Below are 16,499 nucleotides of genomic sequence, written 5' to 3'. Positions count from 1 at the left end.
AATCATGGGACAACTGAAAATGAAGAATTAACCTACGAACTGGTATGTCTTTGAACAGCGGACAGAATCCGGACTAACTGGAGAAAACGCACTTTCCGTGGGGAGGATGTACAATCTCTTTAGAGTTAACATTGGAATTGAACTCCTAACTTCGACATCTCGAGCTGTAATAGCATTGTGCTAACTGCTATGCTATCGTATCAAGATCTACGTTATGTTGGTGACCCCTCCACTCTATACCACACCTCCTTTGAGCCGTCATACTCCAACCTCCTGCTGGTGTTGAGCCTCAGTGGAGTACTACTGAACAGATGCCTGCGCCTCACCAGTGCCTTGGCTGAGTATCTACCTTCTCATTTTGGAGCCTAGATGCAGATGACACCCATAGGAAGGAGTAGGTCACATCCCGGCCAAGTGCCTCTGACATCTAGATACACTTTTCAAGAGGGTCAATCAGAGAGGAGAAAATGAGAAAGCCTGATTTTGATAGTGGAATAAAGGTTATGGGGATAAGGCAGGAACTGGATACTGTTAGTGGATGAGCAGCCATGATCACAGTAAATGGCAGTGCTGGCTCCTGCACCTATTGTCTATTGTTCTCCCCTTTGCCCTAATTTGTAGCTCAGAACAAACAGCAAAGATGCTGGAGTAATCATTGAAACTAAGAGAATTTACAGCAGACCATTTGGCCCAATTAACACATGCTGCATCATCTACCTTTCTCTATTGTCCCTCATTCTTCCTCATTTACTGCAACTGTCAGCATAACTGTCTATAGACACCACTCTCATTTCAGTACAATCGCATTACAGCTAATCGACTAGACTAGTAACGAGAGATCCAGACTGTTGGTCAGAAGACCTGAGTTCAAATCTTATCAGAGCAGATACAGAATTTACATTCTGTGGCCACTTTATTAGGTAGCTCCTGCATGGTCTCCTGCTGCTGGAGCCCATCCACTTCAAGGTTCATTGTGTTGTGCGTCCAGAGATGCTATTCTGCACACCACTGTTGTAATGTGTGTTCACTGGGGTTACTGTCAGCTTGAACCAGTCTGGCCATTCTGCTCTGCCCTCTCTCATTAACAAGGCATTTTCGCCCACTCAGCTGCTCCTCATTGGATTTTTTTCATATCATTCTCTGTAAACTCTAGAAATGGTTGCGTGTGAAAATCACAGGAAATCAGCAGTTTCTGAGACACTCAATACACCATTCATTCTGTTTGAGTGAGTTTTTGGGTGGATGATTCACTTAGAAGACCGGTGGCCAAAGTCATTTAAGTGTAAATGAATCATCTACCCAAAAACTTACTCTAACACATTCCATGGTCAAAGTCACTTAGATCACATTTCTTCCCCATTCTGATGATTGGTCTGAACAACAAATGAACCTTCTGACTATGTCTGCATGCTTTTATGCATTGAGTTACTGCCACATGATTGGCTGATTAGATATTTGCATTAACGAGCAGACATACAGGTGTAGCTAACAAAATGGCCACCGAAGTGCATACTTAAGGAATTAAATTATCCTGAAATGAAACGTCAGGATACTGGTGACTGTGAAGTTCAGAATCAGAATCAGGTTTATTATCACCGGCATGTGACGTGAAATTTATTAACTTAGCAGCTGCAGTTCAATGCAATACATAATCTAGCAGAGGGAGAGAAAATAATAATAATAAATAAAATAAAACATAATAATAAACAAGTAAATCAATTATGTATTTTGAATAGATTGTTAAAAAATGTGCAAAAACAGAAATACTGTATATTAAAAAAGTGAGGTAGTGTCCAAAGCTTCAAAATCCGTTTAGGAATCGGATGGCAGAGTTTCTGGATTATACTCAGAATTTATGCCCTTTGAGGAAGGAATCTTACTGTTTTCCCTTGGTTTTGCCAATGCGTTACTTCAGGAACAATTATTTATGGAAAAAATTTCTGTGTTTCCCAAGTTGTGCGAATGAAAAAACAATGTGTTTATTGAGTTTCCTCCTTAATGAAGCTGTAGTTAACTACTCTATGGTACCATTCCCTTACTATTCTCTGCGGTCAGAAGATGCTTCTGTTAATTCTTTTCCAGTGATAGCTGATACAATTAGATCACCTGAAACTTGGTTAAAGAGCTAGAATTAAAGGAGCTTTTTTAAAAAGACAAGGAGAGAAGGTTAGAAAGGCCATTCCAGCAAATTGGACCTTGGCAACTGAAACCTTGGCGGCTCACCATGACTCTCTACTATAGTCACATGTCCTTCCAGGGAACTTGTCTCCACTGCTATTTTGTGCTTACATCATAAACCCCCTTCCCCACCCATCCAGCTTCCCCCTCACTTGTTTTCACCTATAATCTGCCAGTTTATACTCCTCCTCCTCACCACCACCCCATCACCTTCTTACTCAAGTTTCTTGCCAGTCTTGATGAAGGGTGTTGGCCAAAAACGTCAACTGTTTATTCCCCTCCATCGATGCTGCCTGACTTATTGAGTTCCTCCAGCATTTTGTATGTGTTGCTCAAGAGATTAGATTAGCTTTATTTATCATATGCATATACATTGAAATGCATCATTTTCATTCAATGATCAGCACAATTTGAGGATTATGCTGGGGACAGCCTGCGAGTGTCGCCACGTTTCCGGCAACATCCTCAACTCACTGAGCTTAAGCCGTGCACCTTTGGGAAGAGGGAGGAATCTGGAGCATCTGGAGGAAACCCACGTGGTCAAGGAGAATTTCAGCATCTGCAAAATCTCTTAAACATCACACTGTTCCTACCTCTGGGATTTGAATCCAAAACTGACAATGACTTTCAACTAAACGATGGTATAAGGCGTTAAGATTCCAATAGTTCAAATAAAGGGTCTTTGACCTGATCATGTATAAAGTATCAGTAGCATCATGCTGCTTATTTTTAATGTGTATCATAAATGCATCTTATTATTTGTTAATTTATTTATGTGTGAGTTACATGTACTATGTTGTGCACCTTGGTCTGGAGGAACGCTGTATCATTTAGTACTACACACGTGTACAATAGAACGACAATAAACGGAACTTGAACTTGAAATGTTAACACTCTTTCAACAGATGCTGCTTGACCTGCTGAGTTTTTCCAGCACTATTTCGTTCCTATTTCTGGATTTAATTAGAATGTTTTTTCTTTCTACCAACAAATGCCAGGGACATTTTATTGGCTGCACATCTATAGAGTTGGAGCACTTACTGAGAAGGTTCAGAAAATGTCCATTCTATTCATTGTTACCACATTGCCTCCTTTTAAACAGCTTTTGTTCTTCTACTCCCTTTTGACAGACCTGTATTTTTCCTTTTCAGTCAGAAAGTATGTTCCTTTTGGAATGGTGCCATTAAGTCAGGCTCTCTCCTTTTCAGGCGTGTAATACAGAATTCTTTCCATTATTCCTAACTTAGGGCCAGAATAACTCCTTTGGTATGGTGAATGCAAAGACTATTATAGAAAGCAGGGCCTGGATGTTCGCAAGAAGTAGGAAGGGTGACTTTTCTCAATAGCTGTCATTCACTGGCTCGGCCTCGACTCCCAGGAGAAGCAGATGATTAGGGAGTGTAACATGGTTGTAGGTGCCATCATAAGACATTGGAGCAGAATTAGGCAATTCCATCCTAGCTGATTTTACTATCCCTCTCAACCCCATTCTCTTGCCTTCTTCCCATAACTTTTTATACCCTGACTAATCAGGAATCACTTTAAGTAAACCCAATGATTACACAATTTGCTGAGCATTTTGCATCATACAAATTCAGCAGAGTATTGGATGTAATGAGAAGATGAGTGAATGTACAAATATTGACAGTTATGAGTTTTCTTCTTTCACTTTAGGGAACCACACTAAACTAGGAATCAATACCCAATAACTAAATGCCTACTCCTGCAGCTTCAGGTACTGACTATAGGCATTGTTTGCACGATCTACACAGGTTTGAGGGAACTTGAAATACAGCCCCGTAGGAACATTCAGTTATCAGCCCCACCAAATAGTCTCTTTCTATCACGTGGAGGAGGTGATTACCAGATATAGCATCCTTCTCAGATGGATGTTTAGGACCCAATCACATCATTTGATGAGGTTCAGATGGGAACTCTCTGGAGTCTGGAAGCACAGGGCACATCCTCAAAACACGGGGATATCCCTTTAGAAAAGAGTTGAGGAATTTTCTCAGCTTGAGGATGGTGAACCTGTGTAATTCACTGCCATGGGTTGGGGGTGGGGATGTTGGAAGATGGAGATAGAAGATTCAGAAACCAGATACACAGATATATTTGCACATAGGACTTTCAAAAATCCAGCGTCTCTATTCTCCCCTTTGCTCCTTGGTGCTTTCCTTCCAAACGTTGGGAAACATGTACGGAGTGTGAAAATGAGATTTACGTACCTGATTCCCAAGTCTAGGATCGGATGTTGTGGCCAACTACGTTACAAAAAGGATGGGGAGAGAAAACAGGGGGGTTACAGGATCTGACATTAGTAGTGGGGAAGTTCAGACCCGGGCATCATAGGCTAAGGGTAAGGGAAAGCCAATTAGGATGTAGATGAGGAGAATTTTCTTCATCCAGGAGTGTGAAGAATAAGTGAATTTTCTACCACAAAATGTACTGAGGTAAGTAACTGACTAGGGGTGCACAGAGATCTGAAGGTTGTAGAGATTTATGCATGCATGTATGTATGTATTCATTTATTTGGAGATACAGTGCAGAGCAGGCCTTTCCTGCCCAGCAAACTACACCACCCAGCAACCCACCTAATCACTGGACAATTTACAATGGACAATTAAACTACCAACAGGTATGTCTTGGGATTGTGGGAGGAAACTGGAACACCCAGAGAACACCCATGTGCCACACAGGAAGAACATACAAATTTTCTCACAGAGGACACCAGAATTAAACTCTGAATTCCGATGCCTCGAGCTGTATAGTATCACGCTAACTGCTACACTACTATGGCAAAGGGGAGAAATCGAGAACAGTGCACTGAATTGTCATATCGAGTGGCAGAGCAGGTTCACAGAATCATAACGGCCGAACTTGTGCATGTAAACAAGTTGCTGACCTGAGCTAGGGTCATTTCTCTGTATTCACATAAACCATTTTTGTAGATGTACCTCAGATAGCCAAATAGCCTTTACAATTCTGAATATTCCATCTCCAGTCTAATCAATGTTTTGTTCCAACATAATATCCCAAATTTTACTCTATGCCCCAACCTTTGAAGGAAAACATTCTATATACCTTCTTCGCTACCCTACCTATACATGTGACCACTTTAAGGGAGCTATAGATGTGAACCCCATGGTCTCTGTGTTCATGAATCTTCCTTAGTACAATATCATTGACTGTATATGTCTGCCCCATAGCTGATTTAACAAAATGCATCACCTTATACTTACTGGGATTAAATTCCATCAGCAATGCTCCACCCAACTCTCCATCTGCTCTATATCCTTCCTTGCAATCCTCAACATCGCCAGCTTTCATGCCATCCACTAACTCATTAATCATTCCTCCTATATTCAGAACTATGTCATTAATGTATGTCATAAACACCAGGCGTCCCAGCACTGATTCCTGCTGTACACTACAGCACTGGTCACAGAGTCATAATCAGAAAAGCACCCTTCCACCAGCACCTTCTGCCTATCAGCAAGCCAAATTTTGATCAAATTAGCCTCCTTGCCTTCGATCCCATGTCTCTAAGCCTTCTGGATCAGTCTGCATTTAAATCCTGCCCTGCTCCTGCTTACCCACAAACACTTCACTGATCTCACTATCTTCCATATCCTTCTCCTTGGTGAGCAGTAGCACTTGGTTCCATGCGCAGATTTATCCCATTGTTCACTGGCTAAGTGGCCTGCCTCCTTTTGCTCCTGATGTCTTGGGATTCTCCTTTCTCTTACTTACCAACAGTATTTCACAGACACTTTCTTGTTCTCTGAGATTTATTTCTTAAATTCTCTCCTACACACTGTATATGCTTCAAAAGACTCCATTTAATCCTAGTTGCTGTTAGCTGCCATCTGTTTCCTTCATGTTTCCTGATCAAACCTTTGCATTCCAAGGTTCCCTGAACTTGCCATCTTTGCCTCAGGAGATCACTGTTGGCTCTGAATTCACTTTTAGACTCCCACTTGTCATTTGCTGCTTTGCCCGCCAGCATCTACTTCCAGTCTACTTTTGCCAAGCCCTTTCTTGTGCAATGTAAATCAGCCTTCCTCGAATTCTAGACCTTAACTTGAAGATCAACCTTCTCCCTTTCCATTACTACAGTAGCAAAGAAGTAAATCAATAAAATGATTAATGACTGTTCATTAAAATTTAGCAGGATAATTAATTCACTTTAAAACACATTTAGCAAGCAATTAATTTAAAATATTATTATCAATTAAAATTAAGTTAAGAAAAAGCAAATCAGTTCGTTCACTTGCCATTTTAATTAAGGTTGGTGACCCCATTGAAATGAATGAGTCTGCAATAGTTAAACAGCAACCACAGTTGGACTGGGTTTTAATTTTGTACCTGAGCAGATGACTAATTCCATGTGCTTCACTTTCAAAATTTTGCTGGAGGGTCATAAGAGTAACTCACAACAGGAAGTGTTTGGTAGAATTATTCCAAACGACTTGGAAGTGGCCATTACCTTGTTTTGCTTGTGGTCAGAAATAACAGTGCAATGTTAATGAATTTCCAGGCAAAGATATTGGAACTGCTGCCTGCAGATTGGGTCCATTCAAAGCACTAGTCTGGATCCCACACTATCAGGTTCCTCTCTGCACACCAACAGACGGAATAGCCAGCATGGAAACTTCACAAAACCCTTAGTACAAATTCAACCATCCCGACCAAATAATGTTATAAAACAACAAAATGAAGGCATTCAGATTGCCACAAATAAAATCTACCAATTGTGTTCAGGACTGGAAACCAAAGAAAGACATGATGCCTGCAATGAAACATAAATCACAATTTCACCAATTTTAGTATTAAGCAGCATCATAGCAAAGATGTATCATACCAATCTCCTGCACAATAAAGGCTCATTGTTCCCTCTCTAGCTCTTGATCCATATGGTACACTAACATAACCAGAATAGAGAGTCTGTGATTCATAAAGGCACACAACTCTAACCTCTGCTTCCCCATTCTACTTGGGTGATTTGCATCAACGTAACCAACAATGGAATTCCATATTCTTTATGAGAAATGAGCAGTTTCAAAGCCTTGCATTTGCCATCATGAGGCTAAGCACATTGGACTCATCTCCACGCTGTGATTCATGTCACTGAGGCAGTGAGCTGTGTGGAGGACAAATCCATTAATGCATATTGATTAAACAGTGATGAGAACAGTTGAATCCCATCATTTGTGCCAGCGCTGTGCCACCAACGTGACCTCTTGCATTGAATTGGAAATGCACATTGCTGTACCAAGTTGCTCAGAAATCCACAGCCCGACAAAATAAGGCTTTGATCTTTAAGACAAGGTTATGTCCTTGGTCCATACACTTCCCTGGGCAACAATGTGACAGATTACATGGGGAGACATGCCCTGTGAATAAACACTGTAAGCAAACTGCTGGTGTTTTTGCCCTTCTCAGGGCAAGGAACCTGGTCTGGAGATTAATTGCAGTAAATGATGCAGAGCGGCAATAATGTGACTGCTTGGAACAATCCTTGAGAAGAAAGGACCATGGTTATAACTCCAACATTTAGTTGTGTATTGTGCTATCAATCCTGCAAGACCATAAGGACATGAGACTTATAAGCAGAATTAGGCCTTTTGGTCCATTGAGTCTGTTCTGCCATTCTATCATAACCTCTCTTAACCCCATTCCCCTGCCTTCTCCCCCTAATCTTTGACACCCTTACTAATCAAGAACCTTTCAAACTCTGCTTTAAATATACCCAATAAATTGGCCTCCACAGATGTCTGTGGCAATGAATCCTTAGATTCACCACCCTCTGTCTAAAGAAATTCCTCCTCATCTCTGTCTAAAAAGATATCCCTCCATTCCAAGGCTGTGTCCTCTGGTCCTAGACTCCCCCACTGTAGTAAATACCTTACTTCAATTGAAACGGATGACAAATACCAGCTTCAACATTCAGAGCATCTGAGAGTTTGACAGGATGCTACTTGCTGCCTTTGTGAGGATAGCTCTATAATGCAATGCTTGCCTAATGCCAACGAACTTGTCAAACAATAAATTCTCTTGCCTTAAATCATTGCCAAACTGCTTCACGTGGTACTTGCACCGCTTACCTTTAAAGTTCAAATAAACCCGCGGGGCATTCTGCTGGTGACCTCCGGCACTGAAGCTCCACAGGACAAGGGCCAGGAACCAGGTGGTTAGAAGGTGGTCCATGGCAACCAGACTGTGCGATTACAAAGAACCAGGAGCCTTTAGACCTGCATCAGCATTGAGGTACAAAGGACGAGAAAAAACATAATCCCTCATCAGTTGAGTGGTTAGGCAAACAGCTCTGTGGTGATTAATTCCAGCTTTTTGTGGGTTTGTTGATACAAGACAGAGAAGTCTGAATGGCACCGTAACTTGAATATCAGCACAGTGAAAAATAAGGGAACTGGAGGCTCTATGCAGGGTGGGGTGTAAAAAGGGTGGTGTTGCGGGTGGGTTGGGAGGGAAGGGGGTGGACCTATTGCAAAAAGAACAACTCCCTGTGCAGAAAGCCGAGTACAATGGCTTTACAACACAGTCAAGGCACAGCGTGAAAACAGTTATCAACGCAATAATTAATCATTGTTTGAAGCATTAGCTCAGTACATGCAAATAATCCCTTTGAGTACATTAAGCAGATCTCAACTCCCCTATGAAAATAAACACTTATTATTGCTCCAGATCACTCCCTCTCCATTCTTATTCCAGCACTGCATTCTGCACTAACAAAGCTGTTTTGAGAGTCTATAAATTCCTACTTAAAAATATATTATTTATAGCAGATGTGCACCTCCTTTAAAGGTGGCGATGGGAGCAGCAGTGAAGAGGGTAGATGCACTAGCTGACTCGGCTCCCTTGATGTGAGCAGTCAGCTCACCCTCTCAAGCTTTCTGTCCCCAGATCCAGCAATTTTTTTCTTGTTGGTGTAGAATTCTAAATTCCCTAGACCAATAGATATGCCAGCTCTAATAAAGGATTTCATTAGGGATTTGAATCTCAGGCTAAGAAATGGGATGATTGGGTTCAGAAGCTGGGCTGTTAAAGCTGATTGCAGGAATATTCCCATTAAGGAACGGTGAGGGGAAACAATTACCTACAAAGAACTCAATGAATTAGATGAAAATAAAACTCAGAGCAATTTCTGACCAGGGAGAGTCAGTAACAGTGGGTGACCGAGAAAGGTTTCATTAATAGAACTCAGCAGAAATTCATGAAACTGCAGTGAAGACAGAAAATTTGATTCACCACTGTGATCACTGAGAAAATAGAAAAATAATCCTGACCAAGGTAATTTAAAAACGGCAGGCAACATTACCAATTGTTCAGTATGTTAAAGAAATTAAAAAGAGATCTTCAGTCACAGTGCCAACTCTAATTTAGACACAGAAATAATCCTCTCTCTCTCTCACAAACACACACACAGGGTGACACAAACACACACACTCATTGACAGTAACACATCCCCACAGTAACCCACATACACTATCAGTTTTAGTGACACAGCATACATACTCACTGACAGTAACAAACCTCACTGACCTATACACAAACTAACAGGTTAACACACTCACACACACACACACACACACACACACATTTACTTTCTCTCTCTCCCTCTCTCTCTTAGTAACAATACCCACACGGGAACAGATTCACACACACTGTCACACATATGAAATCACCCATGGTAACACACACATTCATAATGACAGTGCCACGGACCCATCAACACATACATGTACCTTCACACACACACACACACACACACACACACACACACATGCTTAGGCAGATGCACTGACTCAGTGCACTGATGCACACCTCATGGTAACATGCTGATGCACAGAAACTCATTAAAAACACAGCCAGCATGGTAATGTGCCTGCTATACAAGAGGCGAATTAACACTATAGCCAAGGCGGCATCCGTTTCCAAATTAACAGTCAGCTCCTATTTGACAAGGGGCATTCAGTGTCTGGGTACTGCCACAAATTACGTTTCAGGTAAGTTTGCCATCTTTGGTGAACCAAATTCACATTTAAGTTTTAATATTTGTACTTCATGTCAAGACTTCTTTGTTGAAAATTGAAGGAAGAAGCAGCTACTAAACCAATAAGCAGTCTGTGAAACCCCAAATGGGACACTTGTACCCACACTGTGGACAAGAGTTGGTTTTAATAATAATGTGATGAGGGTAAGAAAGCCCTTTTTCCTTAAAATTCCAGGTTCAAGTCCCCTGACCAGCAAAACAGGCACACCATTTGGATCTCTGTAGTAGATTATAAATAAAACCATGAGATAGGAGCAGTACTAGGCCATTCAGCCCTTTGAAAATGCTCCGCCATTCCATCATGGCTGATTTATTATCTCTCTCAACCCTATTCTCCTGCCTTCTCCCTGTATAACCTTTGACACCCTGACTAATCAAGAACCTTTCCAACTCCTTTTAAAACACACTCAGTGACTTAGCCTCCACAGAAGTCTGTGGCAATGAATTCCACAGGCTAAAGAAATCCCTCCTCATCTCTGTTCCAAAGGGACATCATTCTTATCTGAGGCTGTGCCCTCTGGTCCTAGACTCCCCCACTATTGTAAATATCTTCTCCACATCTACTCTATCTAGGCCTTTCAATATTCCATAGGTTTATCATATCCATTCTCATTCCCAAAGAAGCACATTTAAAGTTGGGTGTATTTAAGAGTATTTATTACTAGGTCAGTTTGATGTAAATGTCCGGCTTGGTAGGTTTTGATATAAAAGAATCTCAGACAAATAGGCACAAAAATCTTTCTTCCAGGCAAATAGAGAAAAAAAACTGACAATATTGTGCCTTTAATGTAGTGTTAATCCCTCGATGCCTTTAAACGCTGAGTTCTCGTTTGATAGAATCGCTTACTGACTTTGTCCCCCCCGAAAACAAGACCGAACAGAATGATCTGTTAAGAGTCAGGAGAAATCACGGTTTTTCAAACAACCCCGATAGCTGGGGAGCCGGGGGACCCATCCCGCACCCTGTCTAGTAACTGCACAAGCAGGTGGTGTTATGACATGCAGAAGGCTTTGGAATCCGGATGCGCTTTCCTAACCCACTAGGAGAAAGCAACCGGGGCAAGGGGGAGAAACCCTGCAAAAAAAAAAAACACCCTCTTCTACCCACCCACCCAAGAACATGCACCACTGAAGAAAGACAGTCTGGTGGGAAAAATTGGAGAGAAAATTAAACTCAAGTGGCATAAAGAACAGCATCTCCTCCCGCTGCCTGGAAAATATTCCTGCTGTGAGGATAACACAACTGTCAAGTACTCAGCATCGATATGCACACCCAAACCTTTGCACAAAATGGTATAAATATTTAAACAGTCTGGGGCTCTGTTTTTACGTTCACCTCAGTGTCCAACTCTCTTCCCACAGCCAGACTGTAGCCCGGTGAAGCGAAGCTGGACTGTTAACGATACGTTAGCAAAGCAACAATGTGCATTCATACTCAGCCTGTCAGCATAAGAAAATAAAAGCGACCTCTGGAATTTCATCAGTCACAGAATTTACAGCCACATGTAGACTTTGAAGAACAAATAACCACCCCTGCCATATCAATTTCTTTCACACAACGCCACATTGAGAAGCCTTGACTTTGTTTTATCTGAAACAGTGTATATTCACTCACACTCTTTCCCTCTCTCTCACACACACAGACTTTTACATGTATGCACAACCACACTTTCTCTCTCTCTCTCTCTCTCTCTCACACACACACACACACACACACACACACACACACACACACACACACACAGAAAGGCACAAGCTTTTGTGTTTCTGCACACTGACTCAGATTTCTGACTGGACAGTGAACACTACCTCACTATTTTTCTTCCTATTTTGCACTAATTATTTAATTTGTATACTATATATTTACTTATTAATTTATGTCTTTTTTATTATGTATTGCAATGTACTGATGCCGCAGATTGACAAATTTTACGACATATGCCGGTGATATTAAACCTGATTCTGATTCTCTCTCTCTCTCTCTCTCTCTCTCTCTCTCTCTCTCTCTCACACACACACACACACACACACACACACACACACAGATACAGATACATATACACACACACACACACACACACACACACACAAGGAAGTGAAAGCTTGGAAGCTTTGAGTGAGATACCTCTCAGCGACCACAGCTGCTTGTCAAGGAGCGCTCTCTGAGGCTAACTTTGCGGTGACGACGTGCCGAGGAATGTCTTCTTTTACTTTTGAAAGCACACAACGAAAGATAAAATAGGATAAAAAAAATTCTTAGTGACAGCAGCACGAGAAAGGAAACGTCTCTCCGGTGCACGCTTCTCTCAGCCGCAGTTCATCCAAAGTGATAAACCCACGCATAAAGCCAGCAGAGATCCACCACCTCTCGCAGGTAGATCTTCAGAACCAGCCACGGCGCAATCCTCCTGCCTTCTGCTTGTTAAAAAGGTTTCTCTGGTATGCAGATAAGTGGGTAAAACCTTGACTTTAAAAAAGGCAGAGTTTCTTTCTTTCTCTCTCTCTCTGTCTCTCTCTCTGTCTCTCTCTCTCTCTGTCTGTCTCTCTCTCTGTCTCTCTCTCTCTCCTTCCCTCCTTGCTCTGTCTGTCTCTCAACTCATTCACTCACTGATTCTGACTCTCAATTCTCTTAAGCTGCTCTGAAGAACATGTCAGGTGGCTGGGAAACCACAGACGTTTGCATAATCCAACCTACACAACAAAAGTTGTACTAGGAGAGGCTCACTGGCGCCGCCTCTGGGTGGCTTTTAGTATTTGCGGCCCCCTTCCTTCAGCGACAGAACGGTGAACCGAAGTCAGAGAACGAGAGAGCGCAGAACCCGAATCAGAATCAGAATCAGGTTTAATATTATTAGCATTAGTGGTGAAATTTGCTGTTTTCCAGCAGTAGTGCATTTCAATCCATAATAATAAAAACTATAAATTACAATAAATATATATTGTACAATAACAAATCTGGTGGCAGTGGGAAGCTGTTCCTGAAAAGTTAAATATACATCTTCAGGCTCCTGTCCCTCCTCCTTGATGGTAGCAATGAGAAGAGGGAATGTCCTAAGAGATGGGGTCCTTAAGACCATAAGACATAGGAGCAGAATTCGGCCATCTGACCCATGGAGCCTGCTCCACCATTCAATCATCCTTGCTTCTTTTTCCCCTCCTCAACCCCACACCCCGGCCTTCTCCCCATAATTTTGATGCCGAGTCCAATCAAATACCCATCAACCTCTGCCTTAAATACCAAGGCTGCCTGTCGTAATAAATTCCATAAATTCACCACCCTCTGGCTAAAGAAATTTCTCCGCATCTCCGTTTCAAATGGATGCCTCTCTATCCTGGGCCTGTACCCTCTTGTTCTAGACTCCCCCACCATGGAAACATCCTTTCCACACCTACTCTGTCGAGGCCTTAAGGAGGGATACCACCTTTCTGATGCATCACCTTTTTGAAGGCCAAAGCTGTTCACTCTTCTTTCACAGCAAGAAGAGACTTCTAATGCTGTCTTCCATAATCATCCTAAAATCCCAACAAAACCTGATGTAGAGCACTCAGAATCAATGGGATCAATACCTTTATTGGTTTATTATCGTCATTTGCACCAATGTACAGTGAAAAACATTTGGTTCTGTTCCATCTGGACAAGTCATACCATATATAAGTACATTAAGGCAGTAAAAAGAGAACAAACTGTTTGCAAAATAGTGTTGTAGCCACAGAGAACGTGTACTACACATTGGCAAATCAAATGCAAGGGGTCATAACATGTTAGATTGAGAGGTCCAGACTTCCTCTGCAAGGAGTGCTGCCACAAGAAAGCAGCATCCATCATCCATCATCAAGGATCCCTCCATCCAGCCCAGGTTTTCCTCTCACTGCTGTCTTCCTGAAGGATGTCTTAGGTCCCACACCACCGGGTTCAGGAACCGTTATTACCCTTCAAACATCAGTCTCCTGAACCAGCGTGGATAACCTCACTCACCTCAACCTATGTACTCACTTTCAAGGAATCTACAACTCATATTTTCAGTATTATTTATTTACTATTTATGTATTTATTATTATTATCTGTGTTTTTCTGTTTGCACAATCTGTCTTCTTTCATACACTAGATTTTGGTCAGTTTTTGTGTGTAGTTTTTCATTGATTCTAAGCTATTCTATTTCTTTGTTCTACTGTGAATGACTCAAGAAAATGAATCTCAGGTTAGTGTATAGAGACAAGTAGAGAGAATGACTGGAAGGGGAGTATTCCTAAGTGATGTTGGCTGCTTTCCTAGGACAGTGGGAAATGTCGACATTATCAAGGGAAGGGAGGCTGGCTGGGTTGCGTGATGGACGATGACAGAAGCTGATAATTGGGCCTGATTCAGGAGATGCGATGGAGCCTAGATCTCTGATTTTAAAGAAAAACACTTAAGCTGTGTTGTTTTTTTTTCCATTGAGATCTGCACAACCACAGCGTACGGCATTGGAACTAAATACCTCTCATTCCTCTACTCTTGTGGAAAGAAAGTAAAAGTTAATCCTGTTAAAAAAATTATCTCATTGGCCCCCATCCAAGTTACAATCTTAAAGATTAGAGGCAAGACCTTGTATTCATATGACACCTTTCAAAGTGACTCATAGAACTTTACGGACATTCAAGACTTCTGTATCTTGTCGTTGTTGTGTCATAAACAATAAAGATATAAGTCAATAATGTCATAAGACACTGTTGTGACCAGAAGCAAAAATGCAGCAATGAACACAAGAACACAGGCAAAGAGGAGAAGGTGTAGGCCACCAATCCCCTCACAGTTGCCCGACACTCAATTTGATCAAAACTAATATGCACTCACGCGCTTGTACTAGTTCCCCTCTGCCCTCTCTTCTCTGATCTTACAAATATTTGTCCACATCCACCTCAAATACTTTTAATAATCTGGTCCCATAATTCTCCAGGGTAGAGGGTTCCAGACATTCACTATCTTCCATGAAATGAAAGTTCTACTCATGTTCTCTATAAATGACTAGTGCTTTGAAACTATGCCCCCTCATTTACGAGTGCAAATCCTAACCTATTCAACATTTCCCTATAACTCAGGCCCTCAAGTCCCGGGAACATTCTTGTAAATTTTCTCTGTACTCTTTCAACCTTATTTACATCTTTCCTGTAGGTAGGTGACCAGAAGTGCACACAGTAAGTGGATTTCAGAAAGGGTAAGATGAGGGAACACGAATCAATTCTCATAGCGGGATAAAAGTGGAGAGTGAGCAATTTCAAGTTCCTAAGTGTCAATATCTCTGAGGACCTATCTTGGTCCCAACATATTGATGCAGTTATAAAGAAGGCAAGACAGCGGCTGTATTTCATTAGGAGTTTCAGGAGATTTGGTTTGTCACCTAAAACACTCGAAAACTTCAACAAATGTACCAGGGAGAGCATTCTGACAGGCTACATCACTGTCTGGTATGGCGGGGGGTTGGTGGGGGGGGGGGCTGCTGCACAAGATCAAAATAAGTTGTAGAAACTAGTCAAATTAGTCAGCTCCATCATGGGAGGACGTTTTAGGCAGTAACTCAGAAAGGAAGTGGTAAGCGTAGTATCCAGAGGATCTTCAAGAAGCAGAGCCTTAGGAAGGTGACGTCCATCATTAAGGATCCTCAGCACCCAGGACATGCCCTTTTCACACGGTTACCATTGGGAACGAGGTACAGAAGCCTAAAGGCACATACTCAGTGATTCAGGACCAGCGTCTTCCCTTCTGCTATCTATTTCTAAATGGACATTGAACCCATGAAAACTAGCTCACTATTTTTTTAAACTTCTGGTTTTTTCTCTATTTATTTTAATTTAACTATTTAGTAGACATATCTATACTTACTGTAACTCAGTTTTTTTCTCTGTATTTATTTAGCATCTACTGCTGCAGTAAAGTTAACAAATTTCATGACATATGCCGATGATATTAAATCTGATTCTGATTCTGAATGCTCTAAATTAGGCCTCACCAACATGTCATACAAGTTCAATATAACATCCCCATTTCACCTCTTAATCTCTACAGAAATCAAACTCAAACTGTTTTGCCTCTCGTGTCTCAGCAGGTTAGCTGTTTGACAGATGTTGGGGCAAAATCACCTGTTCCTTTACTTCCCACCTCATCTCAACCAAACATATTGCTGAAGGTTCAGACTAGACCATTTATTCATCTCTCTGAACTGTGGCCTGAAGCTGCTTTTCATTCTTTTCAAAAGTTAATGATCCTGCT

General features: G+C 41.6%; 1 protein-coding gene across 1 annotated transcript in view; it reads right to left on the bottom strand.

Moving 5' to 3' along the window:
- Positions 1 to 12,911, bottom strand: part of sema3fb (sema domain, immunoglobulin domain (Ig), short basic domain, secreted, (semaphorin) 3Fb) — a 322,410-nt gene extending 309,499 nt beyond the window's left edge. The window contains exons 1-2 of the mRNA XM_072280824.1: positions 12,378 to 12,911; positions 8,286 to 8,432 (exon numbers count right to left, since the gene is read on the bottom strand). Of these exons, the coding sequence (XP_072136925.1) occupies positions 8,286 to 8,388 (103 nt within the window). The 5' untranslated portion in view covers positions 8,389 to 8,432; positions 12,378 to 12,911. The remainder of the gene's footprint in view (positions 1 to 8,285; positions 8,433 to 12,377) is intronic.
- Between the last annotated feature and the right edge of the window lie 3,588 nt (positions 12,912 to 16,499).

Source organism: Mobula birostris, chromosome 16 (genome assembly GCF_030028105.1).
Source record: "Mobula birostris isolate sMobBir1 chromosome 16, sMobBir1.hap1, whole genome shotgun sequence".
NCBI lineage: Eukaryota > Metazoa > Chordata > Chondrichthyes > Myliobatiformes > Myliobatidae > Mobula > Mobula birostris.
This window is presented reverse-complemented; position numbering and strand designations above follow the sequence as displayed.